The sequence below is a fragment of the Hemiscyllium ocellatum genome, chromosome 1 (genome assembly GCF_020745735.1).
Source record: "Hemiscyllium ocellatum isolate sHemOce1 chromosome 1, sHemOce1.pat.X.cur, whole genome shotgun sequence".
NCBI lineage: Eukaryota > Metazoa > Chordata > Chondrichthyes > Orectolobiformes > Hemiscylliidae > Hemiscyllium > Hemiscyllium ocellatum.
The window spans coordinates 90,360,575-90,384,407 of record NC_083401.1 but is presented as its reverse complement, the minus strand read 5'-3'; the positions used below and the strand labels follow the sequence as shown (position 1 = coordinate 90,384,407).

At 41.5% G+C, this 23,833-nt stretch overlaps 1 protein-coding gene across 1 annotated transcript in view; it reads left to right on the top strand.

Annotated features, from left to right (window-relative positions):
* Window positions 1–23,833, top strand: part of tusc3 (tumor suppressor candidate 3) — a 404,131-nt gene that overhangs the window by 58,552 nt on the left and 321,746 nt on the right. The window contains exon 2 of the mRNA XM_060830630.1: window positions 15,941–16,110. Coding sequence (XP_060686613.1) covers window positions 15,941–16,110 — 170 coding nt within the window. The remainder of the gene's footprint in view (window positions 1–15,940; window positions 16,111–23,833) is intronic.

Below are 23,833 nucleotides of genomic sequence, written 5' to 3'. Positions count from 1 at the left end.
GGATGATGTTGAGGGAGGAAGTAAATGGGCAGGTGTTATACCTTCTGCGATTGCATGGGAAGACGCACTGGGGCTGTGGGGACATATTAAGAGTGAAGGAGGAGTGGGCCTGGATATCCAATTATTTTCTGTCCGGCTTTACAGTAGAAAACATAAATTACATACCAGAAATAGTGTGGAAAGTTAGACAGTTAATATCATCAGAGAAAAAGTACTAGAAAATCTGAAAGCGCTAAAGTCTAACAGATCCCCAGGATCTGATAGTTCATATTTTTGGGTTCCAAAAAAATTGGCTCCAGCAAAACCCGTTGGACTGACTATGATTTTCCATTATTCCCTAGATTCTACAATGCTCCCAGCAGATTGGAAATTGTAACACGGCTCTTCCAGAATGGAGGGAGATAGCACATTAGAGAACTAGAGGCCACTTTGCCTGAAAGAAGTGATTAGGACAGTGCTGAAGTCTCTTAGGAAGGAATTCTTAACAATGCACTTAATAAACAATTCAGCATGATTTTACAAAAGGAAAATCTTGGTGACAAATTTATTCAAGTTTTTTGATGTTATAACAATTAGGGTAAATAAATAGAAACCAGCGGATGAAGTATTCTTGGATTTTCAAAAGGCACCACACAAAAAGTTAATAAACAAGTTTAGGGATCACACAGTTCACTGTTAGCATGGATGAGGGATAGTTAATTGGCAGGTTGCATAGAATAAAGATAACCAGGATGTTTTCAAGTTGTGGTAGGATGTAATTGGTGGAGTACTGGGGCCTTTGGTATTTACTATCTCTATTAATGATTTAAACAAAAAGGCAAAGAATATATTTGTTAGGTGCGAATGTAGTTGTGAGGTGGATACAAAAGCTACAAATAGATATAGAAAGATTGAGAGTAGACAACAAGGTGACAGACTAAGTACAGTATGGTCATAAGAATAAAATAAACAATGTGTAGTAAGTGACTTGAAACTTAGAAAGGTTCATATTTGGAGAGACTTGTTTGTATGTGTGCAAAGGACACAAAACTATAAAGTGCAGCAAACAAATAGAAAAAGAAGTAGTATGACACGCTTTATTGCAAGGTGATTCATGTACCAAGAGTAAAATATTGCTGTAATTTTATGTGACTTTGCTGAGACCACACCTTGAATATTGTGTGCGGTTTTGGCCTCCTTATTTAAGGAAGGATGTAATTGCATTGAGGCAGCATAGTGAAGATTCACTAGATTGGTCCCTGGGTTGAGGGGATGAGAGGCACATTAAGTTTTGTTAATATTTCCTAAAGTTTAGAAAATGAAAAGTGATCTTATTGAAACATTAACGATTGTGAAAAGGCTTGGTAGGGTAGATACTGAGAAGTTTTTTCCCCTTGTTTGTGAATCTAGAACAAGGTGGCACAGATTCACGATAATGTATTGATCACTGAAGATTGAAATGAGAAGAAATGTCCTAACTTAAATGCATGCGAATCTGGAATTTTCTACTCCACAGGATTGTGGATATGCCATCAATGAATATATTTAAAGCTGATATGAACGCATTTTTGGGCTCTCAGTAAATCAGATGATGCAGGAACAGATAGAAAAGTGAAGTTGAAGGCCAAGATGAGTTGTGGTCATGTTAAATGATAGACCAAGCTCAATAGACTGTATGGTATTTTCCTGCTCCATTCTTATGTTCTTATATAGTTGGCAGTCAATTATTTCAGCATTTCACCGCATAGAATTGCAAATATCTATTATTGCAAATCATTTTAAATCCAACTGGTACAATGTGGAAAATGAGGATGTGTAAATATTGAAAAGGTAGAATTTCGTAAATTTGCTCTTTATAGTGGCTGCGTGGTGTTCAGTGTGCTAGATCAGCAGCAATTAAATTATGAAGGGGTGGATGGCTCCCCACGCCTCCTGACACAGGGGGAAAAAAAAACATCAGTGGGCTAGCCGATTGACTGCTGTGCTGTGAGCAGTGCAAACAAGTTCCTAAATTGACTGAAGTACCTCATTCGGAGGATATCCTGTCCTCAGGAGCTTTCAGGCAACCTCATGGCCACCAGCTCCAAAAGTCCCAACAAGTAGGATCCATTATGGGCACTAAAGCTGATCCAAGATAAAGACTTCAAAGATTATAGAGGAAAGTAATTTGAGGACATTGGGTGTGGAGAGGGATGGGAAAGATTTTGTTGCCTCAGGAGAGGGTGGATTTAGATGCGAGTTTGTGGAATATAGAGGAGTAGGAAGTGGAGCTAAGCTATCTTCTCTGGTGAATGTGCCTGCAATGAGCAAGGGGCACCCTCCAATGATAGCAACATCTCTTCCTTTCTGCCATTTAAAACACATTGGAGGGGAAAAATAGCAAAATTCCTACCCCTGTCTGACTACCCATACCAATTGTTCTATGCAAATTTTGGCATCCTTCCTTGGGTGTGTGCTTGGAGGTAGTTGGGAATATGGTGACCTATCCAATTCCTCTAAATTATGTCTTCCTACCCAAAACATATTTCAGGTGGCATGTAATATTCAGCCCCTAGTGTGATACTCTAGAAATGCATTACATATAGAACTGTTTTTTCATAACATGCATCAATTCCTAATTGGGTATTATCGAGTTGCATTGAACATAATGATTATACTTCTGTATAAAGTGACCATTTCGGATTCATTTGTATTCTCCTGAATTCAGATTACCTTTATTTTGGATATCTTTCATTCCCAGAGAGTATCAGACTTGCAATATTTATATCAGGCATCAAGAACAAGGGGATTGTTCCATTTTCCGGATCCAAAACTGAAAAAAGGAAGGAGTTTGAGGAAGAGGGGCGATGACACAGTGTTGTGGCATTTAAAGTACTTGCATGAGTGTGCATGTTTAAAATCTGAAAGATATTGTGGACTTTTATCAAGCAACACCACTGTCATATGTGGATTTGAATTGTACATGGAACACAACTCAGGTAATTTATCAGCCCAGCGTTTTATGACTTTCAAATGATTCATCTATTGTAGAATTTTGCACAGTTGTGTTTTGAGCAGACTCCAAGAACCTTTTCAATATTTTTGACTACATTTGACAATTAACTGTTTGGAATCTTAGTTGAAGGGTCAAGATGACAAGTTCTAGTTCCTTATGAAAAGTTATTTTCCTCAATGGATGTCATAAACCATGTTTTTTATTTGATGAGAGAGAGATTGCAAAGAAAGCTTTGGAACCTGAGGAAGGTTGTGCTCAGTTCAGCTATTGCCTGTTTTCCATCAAAAATGTGAGGAAACTGACTTGCCCTGTCTCCCTTGAAGTAGTCATCCTCATCCAAATCCAGTGACATTGGAACAACATGTCCACATTTTTTTCAGGCACAGGAAATACAGGTGCAATGCAGCAAAATGTAAGATTGTAAATAAGAGCAATATTGAAATTGCCATGACTCTTATCAACAAATAGGATACCTGTGTTGCAGTGAACAATACCATGTTGTTTGAAATATATTAAATAGTGGGATGATGGATATAGGAAAATGAGACAATTTTCCATGTCGATTCCTGTTGATCCACATCAGGACGATAAGGTGCATCAGATGACTGAACATCTATTTCCTGTTCTATGGCTGACATCTTCATGTGGCTTAAACAGAAATTTGACATTGAGCTATGGCACAACATAAAAGTGAATGTTCACAATGGTTGCTGTGGAAATTTGTTACATTTGAGAATATATGTATTTGCATTTCAAGATTCTCTGTGCTTTAGTGGTACACGGTGTAGTTCGCAACGAAAAATAATTTTCGATTTTATATTTTTTAATGCTTCAGAACAGTCAGAGTATCAGACTGATACCCCATACTAGTAAAACTAGTGTCTGAGAAATTCTTTTGTCATTGTTAAGACATATTACCCATCGATATATTGACAAACATGAACATTTTTGGTGTATTTAGTTGGTAAAAACCATAGCTTTGTATAGTTTGTGTTTTTCACATTTCTCTGAAGCCTCGTTAGAAGGCGTGTTGAGAAGCTATGGGAACTGCCAAGAAAAGTCGGGTTGAATCTTATGACATTTTGGCGAAGAGTCAATTTCATCAAGTCTCATGGAGGGTTTCTATCTGTGGAAGCCCAGTGAGCTTTCTTGCCATATCCTCACAAGCTCACTTCATTAATTGCCCAATGCAGCTTCCGTTATGCAATGCTAACCCAATTCTTCCATTTCCGATAGTCAGAAAACTAGCAACACATTGAATCTCCCTTAAGAGACTGGCATCCCTGGTGCCTGTGCTATCTTTAAATATTAGCTGAATACCCAACAAGTGTTGGCATTCTGCACTTGCCTTTCACTGGCAGCACAATATCAAAGCATCCCCAAACACATTCTGCTCGCAGTATTTAGCTGGAATGGCTGATGTTCCTGGCAGACAGCTCCACTTTCCTGCCCCCATCACTTTAACCAGCAGACCACAGAACTTAGCTGTGTTGGCTACATCCCATCTTAACACCCTTCATTCCCAGTGCTCACTGTAGACTAGCATCTTATTATTATCCAGTGGGAATCCATCACAGACAGCCGGGCATTCAGTAAATTCCAAAATTGAGCTTTTATCAACTGTCATAAGAGAATGTAAACTAGGAGAATAGAGACTGCTGTCTGTTCCTATGGTGCAAACAAAATGCTGATACAAGGACCAATGAATATTTTGCAATCCACAATTGGCACCTGCACCCAGCTCTTGTTTACTGGGACTGGGTGTCATTGAGGTTCTGCATGGCTTTTTGCATTGAATACTGCTGATCTCTGTCATGCACAATGTGAGCTTCCATCTTCTTCATCCTCATTTGCTTCCCTGGAAAATTGCTCCCGTTCTCCTAGTTTCTCAGTATCATGAACATCATTGCAGTTCCTTCTCTGATTAGAACCCAGTATGCTCTGATTCTGTGACACCCTGTCTAGAATACATTTCAAGGCACCTCTCCAAATGCCAAGCAGCAAAACCGCCTTTTAGCAGTCCAATCATTTGCAGCTCTCTCAGCGGAAGACTGGGCAGCATTTTGTCAGCACTCTGCATCAGTCAGGGGGCTGCAAAATGGTGTCATGAGCCACAGTTGCAGTGTGTAGCCCTTGTTCCCTTGCTAACCAACCTTGTAAAGGTTTCTTTGCCCTCACACAACAGAAACATATACACGTTCTAGGATTTACGAGGTATGGAAACTACAAAGGTAACAGACAACCTCCAGGAAGTAGATGGATCCCACAGACCACGTGCCATTAATCAAATGGAAGCCCTTCCTGCTGATGAGTTGTGTGATATGGACGTCACAGTGCAATGTGTGCAAAGTTGATATATTGCATCTGGGGAGAGCCACGGATGTTTCCAAATTCTACTGCCCAGGCTGCAGCACTGAACGTATCATTGGTCAACAAAATGAACCAGTGTGACCTTGCACAAATGGCACTAGCTACTGTCCTGATATATTTGTTGGTGATGACTGAGGGATCCCACACAGGTCACCTGTCTCTCCCTGAAAGGAGCCAGTCACATAGACATTCAAAGCAGCTGTCACCTCTACAGCCACAAGAAGTGGATGGTTCCTGCGATCTTGCAGCCGTTGGACCCAATCAAACCAACACCATAGTTGCTTCACAGTGCCTGGAATATATGGAGCCTGCACTCATATTGCATTCCAGTTCATCCCAAGGAAATGGATTTGGGGACATTGATTCATGAGAACACTATTCCCAGAGCTGTCAGGAAAAAAAAAGTTAAAGATTTTTAAAATGTATTAAAATATTTAAATATACCTATCATCTATTCTGAGGTTGGCCGAAAGCACGGACCAGATTTCTGTACTTAACAGAATTACTATTTATTACACATAATTAGACTCTAGCTAGAGGTAAGCAGTCTGTTTCATCACCATATCAGCCTATAATGAGAACTGTGATATCCTTAAATTTTCTTTGCATATACTCAGACAGGGAAAAGAAAATCATGTGTTATGGATGGAAGAAATAAATTGCGAAAAGAAGTTCAGTGACCTCTGTTTTTGAGATGAGCTTATGCTGGATGGTTCCATTGGCTTGCAAGAAGCACAGAGTGGCTGGTTCAATTATAAGTCTCTAACTCATTAATTAAAAGTCACAGTATATAGTAACTGCTGAAGGGAAGATAATTTTTTTTCAATCTTAAAGTGACTTAATTGCAGTGAACAAGGACAGAGATGTTGCATTGGGATGGTCTGAAAGATGCATGCTGTTTACTGCCCCAAGCTGTTCAGCTACCTGAGAACGAATCCCATTCATTGAGCGAACGTGTATTATAGTTTATAGACTTGTGGCCAGTTACCAATTTGCTACTTGTTGCCAATTAAACATCTTTGGCTCCAGTTTATCTGAAGTCAATAGCTATTAATCGCAATTGTGCAGATAATGTTTGGAATATCTGTTAAATTATTTGTTTTTAAACCGTGCAGCTGTTCTTAGTTTTATAATATTTCTTCTCTTATTTCAGTCCACACTTAAAAAGAAACACAAAAATGAAATGGATGTGGTGTTTATAAGCACAAAAGAATGGCTCTGCTATGGCTCAGACACATCCTCAGAGGCTCTGCAGTATGCCTGAGTTGGGTGCTTTTTGGCTTTCATGCCATCTTTTTGCTACTCTGAGGTTGCTGTTACATTTACTCCTTTTCCATCTGCTTTTGTGTTCTTCGCAAAGCAGGCAATATGACCAGCATCCCACCTGTGCCAAAATTTGTGACTCATGCTGGTCTTCCTCCTTGGGAATAGATTCTTAAGTTGGAGAAAGGTCAGTGCTGGCATATTCTGCAGTTGACAATTGTAGTCACTGTTCCATACAATACATGCAGGGCTAGATTTGTCCTTTTGGGATAGCAACCTACTTGGCAGAAATGCTATACTGGCTGGTGCACAACATAATATATTGGGGTTGTTTCATGCACTGTGAACTCTTCTCTTATATCAACCATGAAAGTTATCATTGAATATTATTACATGCATCATACAAGTGTGAAGCATCAGTTCTATACCTAAGAGGCAGGAGACGCAAACAATCAGTGTACACCAGACCAGTATCCATCTCTTTCACAGTCGACAGTGATAACTTCTGCCTTCGTTGAGATCATTGTGTGAAATTGCTAGAGTCAGTGATATGGTGGACATCACCTGTGACCAACATTCAAAACCACAGAACTTTCACACTCTGTATTGTTCATGTGCTTAATAATGTCATTGTAAATGAGGTGGAGCTGCATTTTTCAAGTGTTTGATTGATGCCTTTGCTCCTTTTGGGTCTTGATGTCCAGCAGAAGTGGAGTCCGTACTTTTGCCCATCAAACTGGCACTGAGTGCATTCACTCTGAGCATTGTCCCAACATTTTCTAGTTGCAGCTTGCTTCCATCAGTAGAAGTCTTAAATGCCCCTGTCCCAGTCACCATAGAGCACCCCTTTCCCTCCCAACAACACTTTCTCTCTCCACCACCCACAGCATTGACTATCCTTCAGCTTCCTGATGGAGTTTGATTGACATGCCCAAATAGGACTGATCAGACCCAGTGATTACTGCCCTTGCAGCCCCCTGACTGACAGTACACGGTCTCCCGACTGCTTACAATAGCCACAGGCATCTACTTGGACTGTAGTGGGATGCGTTCCCTGACAGTGGCTATCCCAAGCAGATGAGTAACTGTAGCCAAGCGTTTGCAACACCCTTGACTGACTGACTATGCTGAGACGCCCTGACCGACAGCAGGTCTCTTTGACTTGATGAAGGATTATTTCCAGAATGCATTCAGGAATGGTCATTTTGTTGAAGATATCATGCAGTACATTTACCAAACGGGCAGTTGGTACATGTAGTAAGTATGAGGTTAATGTCTGAATGTGTCAAACAGCATGATGTCCCTCTCTTGGACTGATGACTACTGGTGAGGGTGACAAGCAGCCTCGCTGTGTGTGTGCTAAACAACAAGTCACTGAAGCGGTATCGTGAGCATTTAAGTTCTGGCTGAAGCACCAACATGCTTAAAAAGTGAGGAACAGCAATGCATTATGTGACACAGCACCACAGGGCAATGCAGAGATTTTGTGTGCATCCAAGTAAACATTAAGTGCCCAGCCTCAGCACTGCCTCATCCAAGGACAATAGGAAATTCCACTTTGTCACAAGTGTGCAACTGAGGCTGCAAGGGGCTACTTTCCATCGCCAACATACAATTCAATCCATTAATGATCTGCATCCCAAATCATTACAACAATTTATATCGACTGAATGTCCACCTTTAACATGTACAAATTCTTAATGGCATGAGACTCTGCTACATCAAAGTGCTTTTAATATTGCACCTAAGAATGCTTCCACATGGTGTTGCAAATTTCTGCTTTTACAATTGGAGTGGAGGCACATTGCTGGTCGTGTTGTTCTGTGGCTTTGAATGACTTTGGCTGTCCTCTTTTTTTGTTTGAGGTCTGGAGGACCCTGGCATGCTGACGCACCTGCTCAAGCACACATACAATCAGGTGCAAACTTGTTTGTGAAAGACCTCTGTTCCCTCCATAGGAATGACCCTGATCTCCTAGCAGCTTGCCATTTCGATAAACCACAATGCTTCTGCGCTAATATTTCTGTCCTGGGCCTGCTGTAATATTTCATAGAAGCACAATCAAGCTCGGGGAACAACACCTCATTTTCTACATGTTCACTTTGCAGCCTCACTATCTTCAGTGTTGAATTCAGTATCTTCAAAACCTTATTGCATTATGTCTCTTCATTTTCTTACTCTTTTTAAAAAAAAAAATCAGAACTGCTATCATACACCTCTTTGAACCCGGGCCTCCTAGTCCTGAGGTAAGAACATTACCACAATGTTACAGGAGCCATGTTTTAAAAACATTATCCATTTGGCATGCATGACTGGCATCTGTTTACCGATTTGTTGGATCTGACTCTCCATAATGGTCTCCAATGTCTTGATGGAAGAAGCTAAGTATGCACAGACCTGAGACATGGCAGCAGTCATGTCCTGGATGGACTCCTGGACCATCCACACATGGTTATGCATATTCTTTGACAACTCTGCCAGATGTTCTCCTTTGTGTTATTCAACTCTTGAAGATTATATGTAGTTGATACTAAAATCAGAATTTGAATTTCACAATCTGCTGTGATGGGATTTGAACCCATGTCCCCAAAACTTTGGCTTGAAGTTAGTCTAGTGACATCACTACCATGCCTCCCTCCATTTTTAAATCATCCTGTCAAGAGAGATCATTGGACACCCCTGAAGCAGATGAGATATGAACCCATGCCTCCTGATTCAGAGGGAGCAGCTGTCCCTTTACATACCACAAGTGCCCTCTGGCCCAGCTTCTGTCACTCCTTAAACAGTCAGTAGCAGAAGCTGCCACAGCCTCCATCAGTTATTCCAAAGCATCTATGATTGGTACACCAGCTTTTGACCAAAAAACATACACTCAACTGCACGTCGCCGATGTAAGGGTATCTATGCTGGTAGAATGTACAGAAGAATGATACAAGGCTGATTTGATTTTTAATTTGATTTATTATTGCCACATATACCGCGATACAGTGCAAAGTATTGTTTTGCTTGGTAACCAGACAAATCATACCTTACACAAGTACATCAGAGTAACAGAACAGAATGCAGAATACAGTGTTGCAGCTGCAGAGGACATGCAGAGAAAGATCATCTCTAATATATGAGAGGTCTGATAACAGTGGGGAAGATGCTGTTCTTGAATCTGTTAGTACATAATTTCAAACTTTAGTATCTTCCACCTGACGAAAGATGGTTGGAAGAGAGTATAACCAGCATGGGAGGGGTCTTTCATGATGTTGGTTGCTTACTCGAAGCAGCAGGAAGTGTTTAGAGAGTCAATAGAAGGAAGGCTGGTTTTCATGCTGAACTGGGCTGCGTTCTCATGCTTTACTATTTCTTATGGTCTTTGGCACGGCAGTTGCCAAACCAAGCTGTGATGCATCCGGTTCAGAAGGTTTCTATTGTGCACCTAATAAATCCAATAAAATTGGTAAGAGTCATTGTGGACATGCCAAATTTTGGATGTAGGTTTGCTCACTGAGCTGGAAGGTTCGTTTTTAGACGTTTTGTCACCATACTAGGTAACATCAGTGAACCTCCAAATGAGTTTGAGTTTCCTAGCATTGGTGATGTCATTTAGAGTCATTGAGTCATACAGCATGGAATCAGACCCTTCGGTCCAACCCATCCATGCCGACCAGATATCCCAACCCAATCTAGATCCACCTGCCAGCACCTGACCGATATCCCTCCAAACCCTTCCTATTTATATACTCATCCAAATACCTGTTGAATGTTGCAATTGTACCAGCCTCCACCATCTCCTCTGGTAGCTCATTCCATAACAGCACAGTCAGTAACTGTGCAGGCACACTGTGGTGTCTCTTTCTTTCTTTCTTTTAGATTACTTACAGTGTGGATTGGATTAGATTAGATTAGGTTACTTAGTGTGGAAACAGGCCCTTCGGCCCAACAAATCCACACCGACCCGCCGAAGCACAACCCACCCATTCCCCTACATTTATTCCTTTACCTAACACTATGGGCAATTTAGCATGGCCAATTCACCTGACCTGCACACCTTTGGATTGTGGGAGGAAACCGGAGCACCCGGAGGAAACCCACGCAGACAGGGTAGAATGTGCAAACTCCACACAGTCAGTCTCCTGAGTCGGGAATTGAACCCGGGTCTCTGGCACTGTGAGGCAGCAGTGCTAACCACCCTTCCCTCCTTCCTTCCTTCCTTTTCCCTCCCTCAAAACAATGTAACACCATCTGAAACAGTAATTGCTGTTATGTCCAGCACCTAAAATACCTCAAAAAATGAGCAGCTGTTACAGCCAGAAACTTGTCCCATCCTTCATCTCTTGTGGTGACATCATTACCTATGGTGATGTCAGTTCCTGTTCTTTTTCTCAGGGAGGTGGTAAATGGGATCCAAGTCAATGTGTTTGTTGATCGAGTTCCCATTAGAATGCCATGCTTCTCGGAATTCTTGTGTGTCTCTGTTTGGCTTGTCCGAGGATGGATGTGTCGTCCCAGTCAAAGTGGTGTCCTTCCTCATCCGTATGTAAGGATACTGGTGAGAGTGGATCATGTCGTTTTGTGGCTAGTTGATGTTTATGTTTCCTCATGGCTGATTTTCTGCCTGTTTGTCCAATGTAGTGTTTGTTACAGGTCTTGCAAGGTATTTTGTAAATGACTTTAGTTTTACTTGTTCTCAGTATACGGTCTTTCAAGTTCATTAGCTACTATTTTAGTGTGTTATTGGGTGTGTGGGCTACCATGATGCCAAGGGGTCTGGCAGTCATTTCTGAGATGTCTTTGATGTAGGGGAGAATGGCTAGGGATTTTGGCTGTGTTTTCTCTGCTTGTTAGGGTTTGTTGCTCAGAAATTGGCAGACTGTTCAATGTACTCAAAAAGAATGGGTACCCAATGACATGACAAACAGAACATACACAAGACTTCCTAGAAACATGGCATTCCAACCGGAACTCTCTTATCAAACACAGTGACTTGGATCTCATTTACTGCCCCCTGAGATAAAGAACAGGAAATGACATCACTTTAGGAAATTATGTTTCCACAGAAGTGACATTACCAACCATAGAAAACTCAAATTTGTAAATAGAAAGCAGGCTACACCACCAGTCCTTCATTCGGAGGCTCACTGAAGATGTTACCTAGTTTGATGACGAAACGTCTGAAAATGAATCTTTGAGCTCAGTGAGCAGACTTACATCCAGAACCTCAACCTGAGCTACAAAACTTGCTGATGCCAAATTTTCTTAGCCGTCTGAGGAATGAGAGGTGTTGATGTGCTTTCTTGACTAATGTCGACGTGGATGGACCAGAATAGATTGTTAGTGATATTTACTCCTTGGAACTTGAAGCTCTCAACCGCTTCAGCATCATTGATACAGACAGGGGTATGTCTTCCACTCTACTTCCTGAAGTCGATAATCTGCTCCTTAATTTTGCTGACATTGAGGGAGAGATTGTTGTCCTTACACCATTCCACTAAGCTCTCTATATCTTTCCCATATTCTGTCTCGTTGTTCGAGATCCAACACTTTGTGGTAGTGTCATTGGCAAATTTGTATATGATGTTACAGCTGAGTTTGACAACAAAGGAGTACAGTAAGGGGATGAGTACACGGCCTTGCGAGGCAGTTGAGGATTATTGTGAAAGAGGTGTTATTACTGTCCTTACTGATTGTGGTCTGCCAGACAAGGATGCAGTTGCAGAAAGGGGCGCAGAGTCTTGGGTTTCAGAGGTTGAAGATGAGTTTGATTGGAATTATTCTGTTGAAGATGCAGCTATCACCAATGAATAGGAGTCAACTGAGTTTTGTTGACAGCAAAACAGGAGTTTTGCAAAATGCAGAAAAGGAAAACAAACCAAGCTATCTAAATAGAGAATACAGTTTTGAAAACATCTTAAAACATACAGCAAACCACATCTCATTCAGTTTCCTGCCTCTGACCATTGTGGATAAACAGATCTTGAGAAATGACCCCTCTATATCAACTCTTTAAGTTTGATGTAGCTGTATCTCCGTAGTCTTTCCTGTGGATTCTAAAATATTCTTTGATGAATACTCTCAAATCTAACTGCTTAGATTTTAAAACTAATCTGCAGATTTCTAAGCAAACGCATCTGATCAAGAAGTTACATAAACTACTGAGGTAATAGTGCTTTCCTTGAACTGTTCTGTACTCTTTGTTTTAGGACAAAAGTTATGTTTGCTTCTGACCTCCGTTGGGTCTCTTCAAAACTGCCCAACAATTTGTAATTTCCAGATTTTCTCAGGTAAAATCAATCCTTGCTTATCCTGAACCAAAACAAAAGTAAACCAATGGCCCGCAATGTTTACATTCTCTGTAATACACCAGCACAATGCAATCAATCTTCAGTTTATATTCTCGGGATTCCTGCTGTCTTATACGTGCTGGATTCGGTCACTGCTCTGGAAAGGCTGTTTAATCTGTAATAATTATTTCTTAAAGCTTCCAGAGAAGTCTCCCACTATTTTAAAATTCAGTCATAGAAAATATAACATAACGTATTTTGTCAGTGGAGGAACACCGAGATGTTTCACACAAATGTAGTGAGCACACAGCTGCTGACATCACTTTTGTCCCCTGTAAGGGAATATCTGATATCACCTTCATATGCATTTCCTTTGGAATGTCTTGTGCACTCCAACAATAAAGTCATAGAGATGTACAGCATGTAAACAGACCCTTCGGTCCAACACGCCCATGCTGACCAGATATCCCAAGCCAATCTAGTCCCACCTGCCAACACCCGGCCCATATCCCTCCAAACCCTTCCTATTCATATACCCATCCAAATGCCTCTTAAATGTTGCAATGGTACCAGCCTCCACCACTTCTTCTGGCAGCTTATTCCATACCCGTACCAACTTCTGTATGAAAAAGTTGCCCCCTAGATCTCTTATATCTTTCCCCTCTCACCCTAAACCTATGCCCTCTAGTTCTGGACTCTCCCACCCCAGGGAAAAGACTTTATCTATTTACCCTATCCATACCCCTCATAATGTTGTAAATCTTTATAAGGTCACCCCTCAGCCTCTGACGCTCCAGGGAAAATAGCCCCAGACTTTTCAGTCTCTCCCTATAGCTCAAATCCTCCAACCATGGCAACAGCCTTGTAAATCTTTTCCGGACCCTTTCAAGATTCACAACATCTTTCCGATAGGAAGGAGACGGGAATCGCATGCAATATTCCAACAGTGGCCTAACCAATGTCCTATACAACCGCAACATGACCTCCCAACTCCTGTACTCAATACTCTGACTAATAAAGGAAAGCATACCAAATGCCACCTTCACTATCCTATCTACCTGTGATTCCACTTTCAAGGAGCTATGAACCTGCACTCCAAGGTCTCTTTGTTCAGCAACATTCCCTAGGACCTTACCAGTAAGTGTATAAGTCTGGCTAAGATTTGCTTTGTTTGTTGTCCAGAAGTGCCCATGCAGATGCAGGAGGTAGTTAGAGAAGCTAAGAGAAATATACCATTTATTGTGAGGGGTATTGAATATAGAATTAAGGTGTTATGCTTCACTTATACATGACATTGGTGAGACTGTATATAGAGTACTGTGCATAGTACTCCTTATTTAAGGAAGGACCGAAATGCATTGGATCGAAATGCTGTTCAGAGAAGATTTGCCAGACTGATACTCTGGAAATGATGGTTTGTCTTCTGAAGAAAGATTGGTCAGGCCAGGCTTGTATCTGCTGGAATTTAGAAGCGTGCGAGGTGATTTGCGTGAAACATGCAAGATTCTAAAGAATCTTTACCGAAGAATCTCAAGCTAGAGGTCACTGTTGGAAAATTAGGAATCATCCATTTAAGATAATGGTGAGGAGAATTTTTTTTTTCTCTCTGACGTTTGTGAATCCTTGGAACTCCCTTCCTCATAAGGTGGTGGAAGGAGAGTGTTTGAATATTTTTAATACAGAAATAGGCAGATTCTTGATAATGTTATGAGCAGGTGAGGAGGAGGAAATCAGCTGTCAGTAAATTTCCACAAACATTTCTATTTTTTAAGCACCCAGATGTTACACCTCAGTTAAATGTTGATGTGGAGATGCCAGTGTTGGACTGGGATGGACAAAGTCAGAAGTCAGCCGACACCAAATTATGGTCCAACAGGTTTATGTAAAATTACAAGCTTTCAAAGTGCTGCCCCTTCATCAGGTGACTTCATCTGATGGAAGAACAGCACTCTGAAACTTATGATTGTAAGTAAACCCGCTGGACTATAACCTGATTTTGTGTGACTTCTGACAGCTAAACCTTGGTTAACTATATCAAATTGAAGGAGCCAATTCCAAGGTTTTTGTGAATGCAAGGAAGAGGAATTCTATTGCCTTTTAATCCAAGAAAGGAAAGTGGTATCAAATACAATACAAATGTAAGTTTAAAAACTGAAAGAGAATGAAGACTGTCTTGTACAGGCAGGGAGATAACAGCAAATATATTCCACAGCTGCCCATTTGGCTTCTTTAGCAGGGAGTGGTTTTAATTGTTCCCACACCCACCACTTCCTCAGGAAGTTTATTTACACACAAACCACCCCCTATGTAAAAAAAAAAAATTGCCCCCCATATCTTTTTAAAATTTGTCTCCTCTCACCTTAAAACTATGCTCCCCACAAACTGCTCAAGGGTAGCTAGGGACAGGCAATAAATGTCGGCCCCACCAGTGATCCTCACATCCCAGAAATGAATTAAAAATAATGTGAAGAAATTCATAACACTCAAAATTGAAGTGGAAAATGTCATCATATGCAGCTTTCTACCGGCTCCACTGAAGCCAGAGCTTACATTTCAGGACTGGGTTAAGTGATCACCAGTGTTGAGCACTCCCTGAAGTTGAAGACGATATTCCAGCCAGTGCCTAACCAATGTCTTATAAAAGGTTCTAAGCCTCTGAAATTTAATTCTAAGCCTCTGTTGCTAAAATCAAACATCCCATGTGCATATTTAGCAATATTCTCAATTTGTTCTACCTCTTTCAAACAGGTCTTTGGTCTTCCAAACTCCTTGAAAATTACAACAATTAATGTCACCTCTTCTAATTCTTCCCCATCACAATATATCACTTCAAGCTTCTCTGCAATAAACTTCATTTGCAGTGTTTGCTGATTTCACCAGTGCAGTTGTATGTTCCTCACAGAAATGATATATTTCTGACAATGATATTCATACGTTCTTCTATTTTGTTTCCTTGCCGTTTTAAGTGTAAGACTTGTTAAGGCAGGTTTTTTATAACTGTCATATAATTAGTGTCAAAGATGTTCCATCCTAATCCTCATTATTATCTGTTGTACTTTAGAACCTGCTGGCAGAAAAGGTGGAACAGTTAATGGAATGGAGCTCCAGACGTTCAGTCATTCGAATGAATGGTGACAAATTCCGAAGGTTTGTGAAGGCTCCCCCTCGTAATTACTCTGTAATTGTGATGTTCACTGCCCTTCAGCCCCAAAGACAGTGTTCTGTCTGCAGGTAAGAAAGAAGCATCTTATACAAAATTTTGATGAGGTATGAACTTCAAATTTACTATGTTCCATCAATCTTATGACATCGACATCTAGCTTAACTTGAACTTCCATATAATATTTGAATATCTTAGAATATAGAAAACATAACATTTAAAATGTATAATTTGAGTGTTGCTATGTGATTGCACATTTAGATTGCAAAGTGAAGCTATGGCTGTTGATTCTATGCACTCCTCTGTCACATGATTGCAATTATCCTGTCAAGTGTAATAGTTGGATTTTATGATCTGGATTAAGTTAGTATTTTTCTCAGAAGAGCTCAATCTTCCTTAGTATTATAATACATTTGTCAAGATTTTTCATTGAAAGAAGCAGAATTCATACCCTGTGCTTGTTACTCGTAAGGATCTCACTCTCCATAAACTTTGGCTAGATTGCTGCTTAATGTATGAATGTCTGTATAAACATTATAATTTACTCAGAAATAATTATAATTCTTTCTAAAGAAATGAATAAACTGCAGGCTTGAACATAACGTTATCTTGTACACTAATTTGTTTTTCCTCCATTATTGGCTGATTCTAAAAGCTATTTCTCACTGTTCGTCATTTAGTGACATTCTTATTCATACAGAAGAAGCAGCCTGATTGTAGATTTTGCCAAAGCTTCATTGTCAGTACCACCAGGAAATGCATTTTCATTGTGCAAGTACAGGAACACTAAGTCTTCCATTTAATTAGATGTATGCACCAAAATTACAATACTTTTCATTCAGCAGGGTACTTAAGAAGTACCAAAATTGTTCGAAAATCAAGGACAATGTTAACATTAGCATTTCAATAAAATAAAATACGAACATTTTGTATTATTACCACATGAACTGTAATTAAACAGCCAGTGGTTCAATTGCAGGTTTCAGCTTTTCTCAACTCAGCACTATCAATCTTTTTTAGTAACATCTGGGGGCCTGTATCAAAATTGGGCCAGCTGACTCTATTTGAGTCACACTCTGATATTGTTGGAAATTATGTTAGGTGTTGGGGGTTCATCACCATGGTTACCTAATAAAGGCAGTCGACAGTTTGTGAGGAATTTTCAGCTTGTTTATTAAGTTAGTTAGGTAGCATCAGAATAGCTCTGATCCATAAGTTAATTAGACAACAAAAGGTATATAGTATTTAACAATTGAGGATGTTTCACTGATACTAAGGGATGAACAGACAGTCAGCCTGGAGTATGTTGATCCTGCTGAAGGCAGTAATCTGCTCACTGGCTGAAGTGTTCGGGAACACTCCTGTTCTTTTGGTCCACCTTCCAACTAAAGGTCCCTGAGGACAGTTGCACCCTACAAAGACTGGCCTATAACTCTGAACATATTGAATTACCATATTTCTAGTAGTAGTTTGCACTCTGCAAATCACCCATTTGAATCCATCCAGCCTTTGAACACAGGACAACTTATAATGTCAAGGTAACCAATGACTCCTTGGCCACCTTATGCTAAAAGGGAGTTTTCCTTCTCTTTGGCATCAAATTGTTCATTTTCCTAGACACAACAGTGCCAAATAGTTCTTTGATGTCAGCTTATGGAACATCATGTCTTTGGTGCTTTTTGTTTCTTTTCTCTGCAGCTGAATCAGTACCCATCAGGGTTGAACATCAGTTTTTAGAAACAATAGGGTGGCATTGATACACTCTGTGGGAGGCTTATTACTTGGCTCAGTAATACCATAACTGACTGAGCTGGCCAAATCCAGAAGGGCATAACTGTTAGACTGGCGAGGGAACCAATAAGAGGGAAAAATTACTTGACAACATTGCTGATGCATTTGTCCATCAAGCTGATTAAGCTGCAAGAGAACATTGCTTCCATACTAATCAGCAGAAGTGGTATGCATTATATGGAGGTAAGTGATCTCTCAGCAAGGGAATCAGGTGTAATGCTCTGTATTCCTTCAACATCCGTCTTGAATGTTGGTGGATAATTAAATAACTAACACAAATAGGATGTATCACAAATTCCTTATCCTTTACAATGGTGGAGCTCAGCACATCAGTGCTAAAGCTTAAGAATTTTACAAATATGTTTAGCCAAAGATGTTCAGTGGTTGCTACACCTTGACCTCCTGTCGTGGACCCCAACATCTCAGCCAGTTTAATTCACTTCACATTTTGAAAGATGACCAAAAACACTGGATACTGCAAAGACCAGTCGTATTGCTGAAGACTTATATTCCAGAATAGTCCGCACCCATAGCCAAGCTCTTCGAGTACAACTGCAATACTGGTATCTACCCAACAATGTAGAAAATTGCCGAGTTGTGTCTTGTACACCAAAAGAAGGATGAATCCAACTGGGCCAATTACTGCCCTATCAGTCTATTCTTGATCATTAGAAAAGTTATGGAAGAGGTCATCACACTGATATCAAGAAGTACTTGCTCAACAATAACCTACTCACTGATAGCTTGCATTCTGCCAACGAGGTCCTAGCCTCATTCCAGCCTTGGTAAATATATCAACAAAGTTGAGTTGCAGAGGTGAAATTATAATGACTGTTTTTGACATCATGGCAGCATTTAAATCATGGGGAAAACTCCTCATTGGTTGGAGTCTTACTTATCAAAGGAAGATGATCACAGTTGTTGAAGGTAAATCATCTCCATTACAGGACATCTCTGCAGGAGTTCTGAGGGTGGTGTGCTCAACACAGTCATCCTTAGTTGTTTTCTTAAAGACTTGTGTACCATTTTAAGTAGTGGAGATATTTGTTGATGAATGTATAATGGTCAGCATCATCTATGACTCAGATACTGGTGTAGTTCAGGTACATATGCAGTAGGACCTAGACAATATCTAGACCTGGGCTGGTAATTGGCAAGTGATATTTGCAGCACAAATACCAAAGCATTGATCGTACAGTCATTGTGTTATGCGACATGAAAACAGACCCTTCCATCCAACTTTTCCACGTCAACCAGATATCCTAAACTGATCTGTCCCATTTGCCAGCATTTGGCCTATAGCCCTCTGCTATTCATCTACCCATCCAGATGCCTTTTTAATATTGTAATTATATCTACATCCACCACCCCCTCTGGCACCATCCTCTCCGTGAAAATGTTTCCCCTCAGGTCCCGTTGAAATCTTGCTCCTCTCACCTTAAACCTATACCCTCTAGTTTTGGACTCCTTTACCCTGGGAGAAAATTTAACCATTTCCCCTTTATATGTAAAGGCATTAGAATCACTGAATGCTCCCTCCATTTTCAACATGCTGGGATTACCATTGACCAGAAACTGAACTGAACCAGCTACATGTGGTTCCAGGTAACAAGTCAGATTCAAGGGCTTGTGAGGGAAATAACTCACTTGAAGCTGAAAATGTGTTGCTGGAAAAGTGCAGCAGGTCAGGCAGCATCCAAGAGCAGGAGAATCGACATTTCGGGCATGAGCCCTTCTTCAGGAATGAGGAGAGTGTGCCAAGCAGGCTATGATAAAAGGTAGGGAGGAGGGACTTGGGGGAGGGGTGTTGGAAATGCGATAGGTGGAAGGAGGGTAAGGTGTGGGTGATAGGCTGGAGTGGGGATGGGGGCGAGAGGTCAGGAAGAAGATTGCAGGTTAGGAAGGTAGTGCTGAGTTCGAGGGTTGGGACTGAGACAAGGTGGGGGGAGGGGAAATGAGGAAACTGGAGAAATCTGAGTTCATCTCTTGTGGTTGGAGGGTTCCTAGGCAGAAGATGAGGCGCTCTTCCTCCAGCCGTGGTGTTGCTATGGTCTGGTGATGGAGGAGTCCAAGGACCTGCATGTCCTTGGTGGAGCGGGAGGGGGAGTTGAAGTGTTGAGCCACGGGGTGGTTGGGTTGGTTGGTCCAGGTGTCCCAGAGGTATTCTCTGAAACATTCTGCAAGTAGGCGGCCTGTCTCCCCAATATAGAGGAGGCCACATCGGGTGCAGCGGATGCAGTAAATGATGTGTGTGGAGGTGCAGGTGAATTTGTGGTGAATATGGAAGGATCCCTCGGGGCCTTGGAGGGAAGTAAGGGAGGAGGTGTGGGTGCAAGTTTTGCATTTCATGCGGTTGCAGGGGAAGGTGCCAGAAGTGGAGGTTGGGTTTATGGGGAGTGTGGATCTGACGAGGGAGTCACGTAGAGAGTTGTCTTTTCGTAATGCTAATAGGGGAGGGGAGGGAAATATATCCCTGGCGGTGGGGTCCATTTGGAGGTGGCGGAAATGACGACGGATGATACGATGTATGTGGAGGTTGATGGGGTGGTAGGTGAGGACCAGTGGGGTTCTGTCCTGGTGTCGTTCGGAGGGGCAGGGCTCAAGGGCGGAGGAGCGGGAAGTGGAGGAGATGCAGTGGAGAGCATCGTCGATCACGTCTGGGGGACAATTGTGGTCGTTGAAGAAGGAGGCCATCTGGGCTGTACGGTATTGGAACTGGTCCTCCTGAGAGCAGATGCGGCGGAGACGAAGGAATTGGGAATATGGGATGGCGTTTTTACAGGGGGCAGGGTGGGAGGAGGTGTAATCTAGGTAGCTGTGGGAGTCGTCGGTTTATGGTAAATGTCTGTGTTGATTCGGTTGCCCGAGATAAAAATGGAGAGGTCTAGGAAGGGGAGGGAGGAATCTGAGACGGTCCAGGTAAATTTGAGGTTGGGGTGGAAGGTATTGGTAAAGTGGATGAACTGTTCAACCTCCTCGTGGGAGCACGAGGCAGTGCCAATACAGTCATCGATGTAGTGGAGGAAAAGGTAGGGTGTGGTGCCAGTGTAGCTGCGGAAGATGGACTGTTCCACGTATCCTACGAAGAGACAGGCATAGCTGACACCCATATGGGTGCCCATGACTGCTCCTTTGGTTTGGAGGAAGTGGGAGGATTGGATAGAGAAGTTGTTCAGAATGAGGACCCGTTCAGTCAGTCCGCTTCTTCCTTTCCCGCCGTACCAACCAGTACCCTTTCATGACACCTTCCTTAGATTGACAGAACTGGTCCTCACACTGAACAACTTCTCTTTCCAATCCTCCCACTTCCTCCAAACCAAAGGAGTAGCCATGAGCACCCACATGGGCCCCAGCTATGCCTGTCTCTTCATAGGAACATGTTCCCAAATAACTCACTTGCCTCCCAGAATCCATCTGTCAAGTACAAGGCCCATCAGGAACGTAATTGAGTACATTTGCTTGGATGAGTGCAGCTTCAACAACACTCAAGACACCTGGCGGCACCGTAGCTCAGTGGTTGGCACTGTTGCCTCACAGTGCCAGGGACCCAGGTTTGATTCCATCCTTGGGCGACTGTCTATGAGAGTTTCCTCCGGGTGTTCCAGTTTCCTCCTATGATCCAAAGATGTGCATTGCTAAATTGGCCAGAGTGTTCAGGAATGTGCAGGTTAGGTGCATTGTCCAGGGGTGAGTATAGTACAGTAGGGGAATAGTTCTGGATGAGTTACTCTTTGGAGGTGTGGACTTGTTGGGCCAAATGGCCTGTTTCCACACTAGGGACTTTTTACTCAGTAGTATCCAGGACAAAGTAGTCAACTTCATTGGTCCATCTTCTCCACCAACTTTAGCAGTTTCACCGTCCCCCACCAAAGCACGGTAACCGCCAAAGCTGCTTTACCAGCACTTTTCAAACCTCTGGTTTTCAGCACTGAGAATCTTTATTGGTAAAGGCAGGATGAGAAGAGCAAGGGTAGAAGATACATTGGAAAACCATGATGTGCACCTTCCCATTAAGTCAGACATCATCCTAACTTGGAACTGTGTTATCATTTCATCACTTTTGCGAAGTCAAAATCACAGAACTCCCTATCTAATAACACCATGGATGTTCCTAACCCCACTGACTTATGCAGTTAAATAAGGGGACTCGCCACCATCTTCTCAAGGGTGGTTCAAGATGGGCAATAATTGCTGGTCCAACCAGTAACGTGTACATTCTGTGAATGCTAATGTGTCAATTTTTTGTTTCTCCCCTGGATTTTCATTGCTTATTTCCTTCATTAAACTGACTAACCTTTCATTTATTTGGCTAATCCTTTCATCTTGTTTTGAACAAGGTTGTAGTATTTGCAGTTTCCAATTGCTTGGCATAACTTCTGCCTAAACTTGGTAATTTAAAGATGGTACCTCCATAATTTCCAGCTTACTTCCATCAGTGCCCTTGCGTGCATTTTTGTTTATTCATTCATTTGATGTGGGTAGCTGTCGAGGCCTCCATTTATTGTCAATCCCTCATTTAGCCTATCTGGCTTGATTCTGTTTTTACATCAACTTCAGGTACAGCCAGCATTTCTGATGTGTCCTATATATCATTTTTTTAAGCTCATCCAGTGTCTCTGTTGCCACCTCTTTCAGTATGGTTTTGTCAACATTTTCATTGGTAAAGGCAGTTTTAAAGTATTCATTTGGTACCTTATCCATGCCCATTGCCATCATGCCTAAGTCCAATTTTTGGTTACTAAGTGAGCTTCTCCCTTTTATTGCCCTCTCATTTACTGAACATTTGCTAATGGAAGATGTTTAGATTCCCTTTCACTTTGACTGCTTGTCTCTTTGCATTGTCTTTCTTTGCTGCTCTTATTTCATTTTGCACTTGCCTTTGAGTTTTCTGAATTCAGCCTGTTTCTCAGATGTATTATCAACCTGACATATGTCAAATGCATCATTTCTTTCTGCTTCATCTTATTCAATTTCTGCCTTGTCTCCCTGGGAAGTCTGGTTTGTTTGTTTCCTTGATGTACATTGACTGTATCTGACCTACCTTTCCTTTAAAAGCTATTTTAATGGAATTTTGTTTGTCCATCTCTTTCTTCTGTTTATCTGCGGTAGATCTATTCTCGTCCCAATGAAATTGGTCCTCCTCAGATTAATTATTTTTACTTGGGATGATTCCTTTTTCTTTTTCATCAATGACCCCTCTTTCTTTTGCATTGCAAGTCTAACATGAGGGACAAAGGGGGAAATGTGCGAGTAGAACTGCAAGATATTGGTAGAGTGTTAAATGAGTATTTCACATACAGCACGGAATCAGACCCTTCTGTCCAACTTGTGCATGCCAACCAGATATCCTAAATAAATCCAGTCCCATTTGCCAGCATTTGGCCCATGTCCTCTAAACCCGACCTGTTTATATACCCATCCAGCGGCCTTTTAAATTTTGTATTTGGATCAGCCTCCACCATTTCCTCTGGCAGCTCATTCCACACACGCACCATCTTCTGAGTGAAAAATTGCCCCTTAGATCCCTTTTAATTTTTCCCCTCTCACCTTAAATATATGCCCTCTAGTTTTGGACTACCCCATCTTAGGGAAAGGACTTTGTTTATTTATCTTATTCTTCCCCTCATGATTTTATTAACTTCTATAAGGTCACCCTCAGCCTCTGATGCTCTAGGGAAATTAACTCCAGCCTATTCACCCTCTCCCTATAGCTCAAACCCGCCAACCTGGTAACATCCAGGTAAATCTTTTCTGAATTCTTACAAGTTTTACAACATTCGTCCTATAGCAGGGGGACCAGAATTGCACACAGTATTCCAACAGTAGAAGGCAGTGTTTGGTATGCTTGCCTTTATTAGTCAGTGCCTTGAGAAAAAGAGTTTGGGAATCACTGCCTTCTCTCTCAAAACTACCTGTGACTCCACTTACAAAGAACTATGAACCTCCATTCCCAGATCTCTGTTCAGCAACACTCCCCAGGATCTTAGCATAAGAGTTGAAATG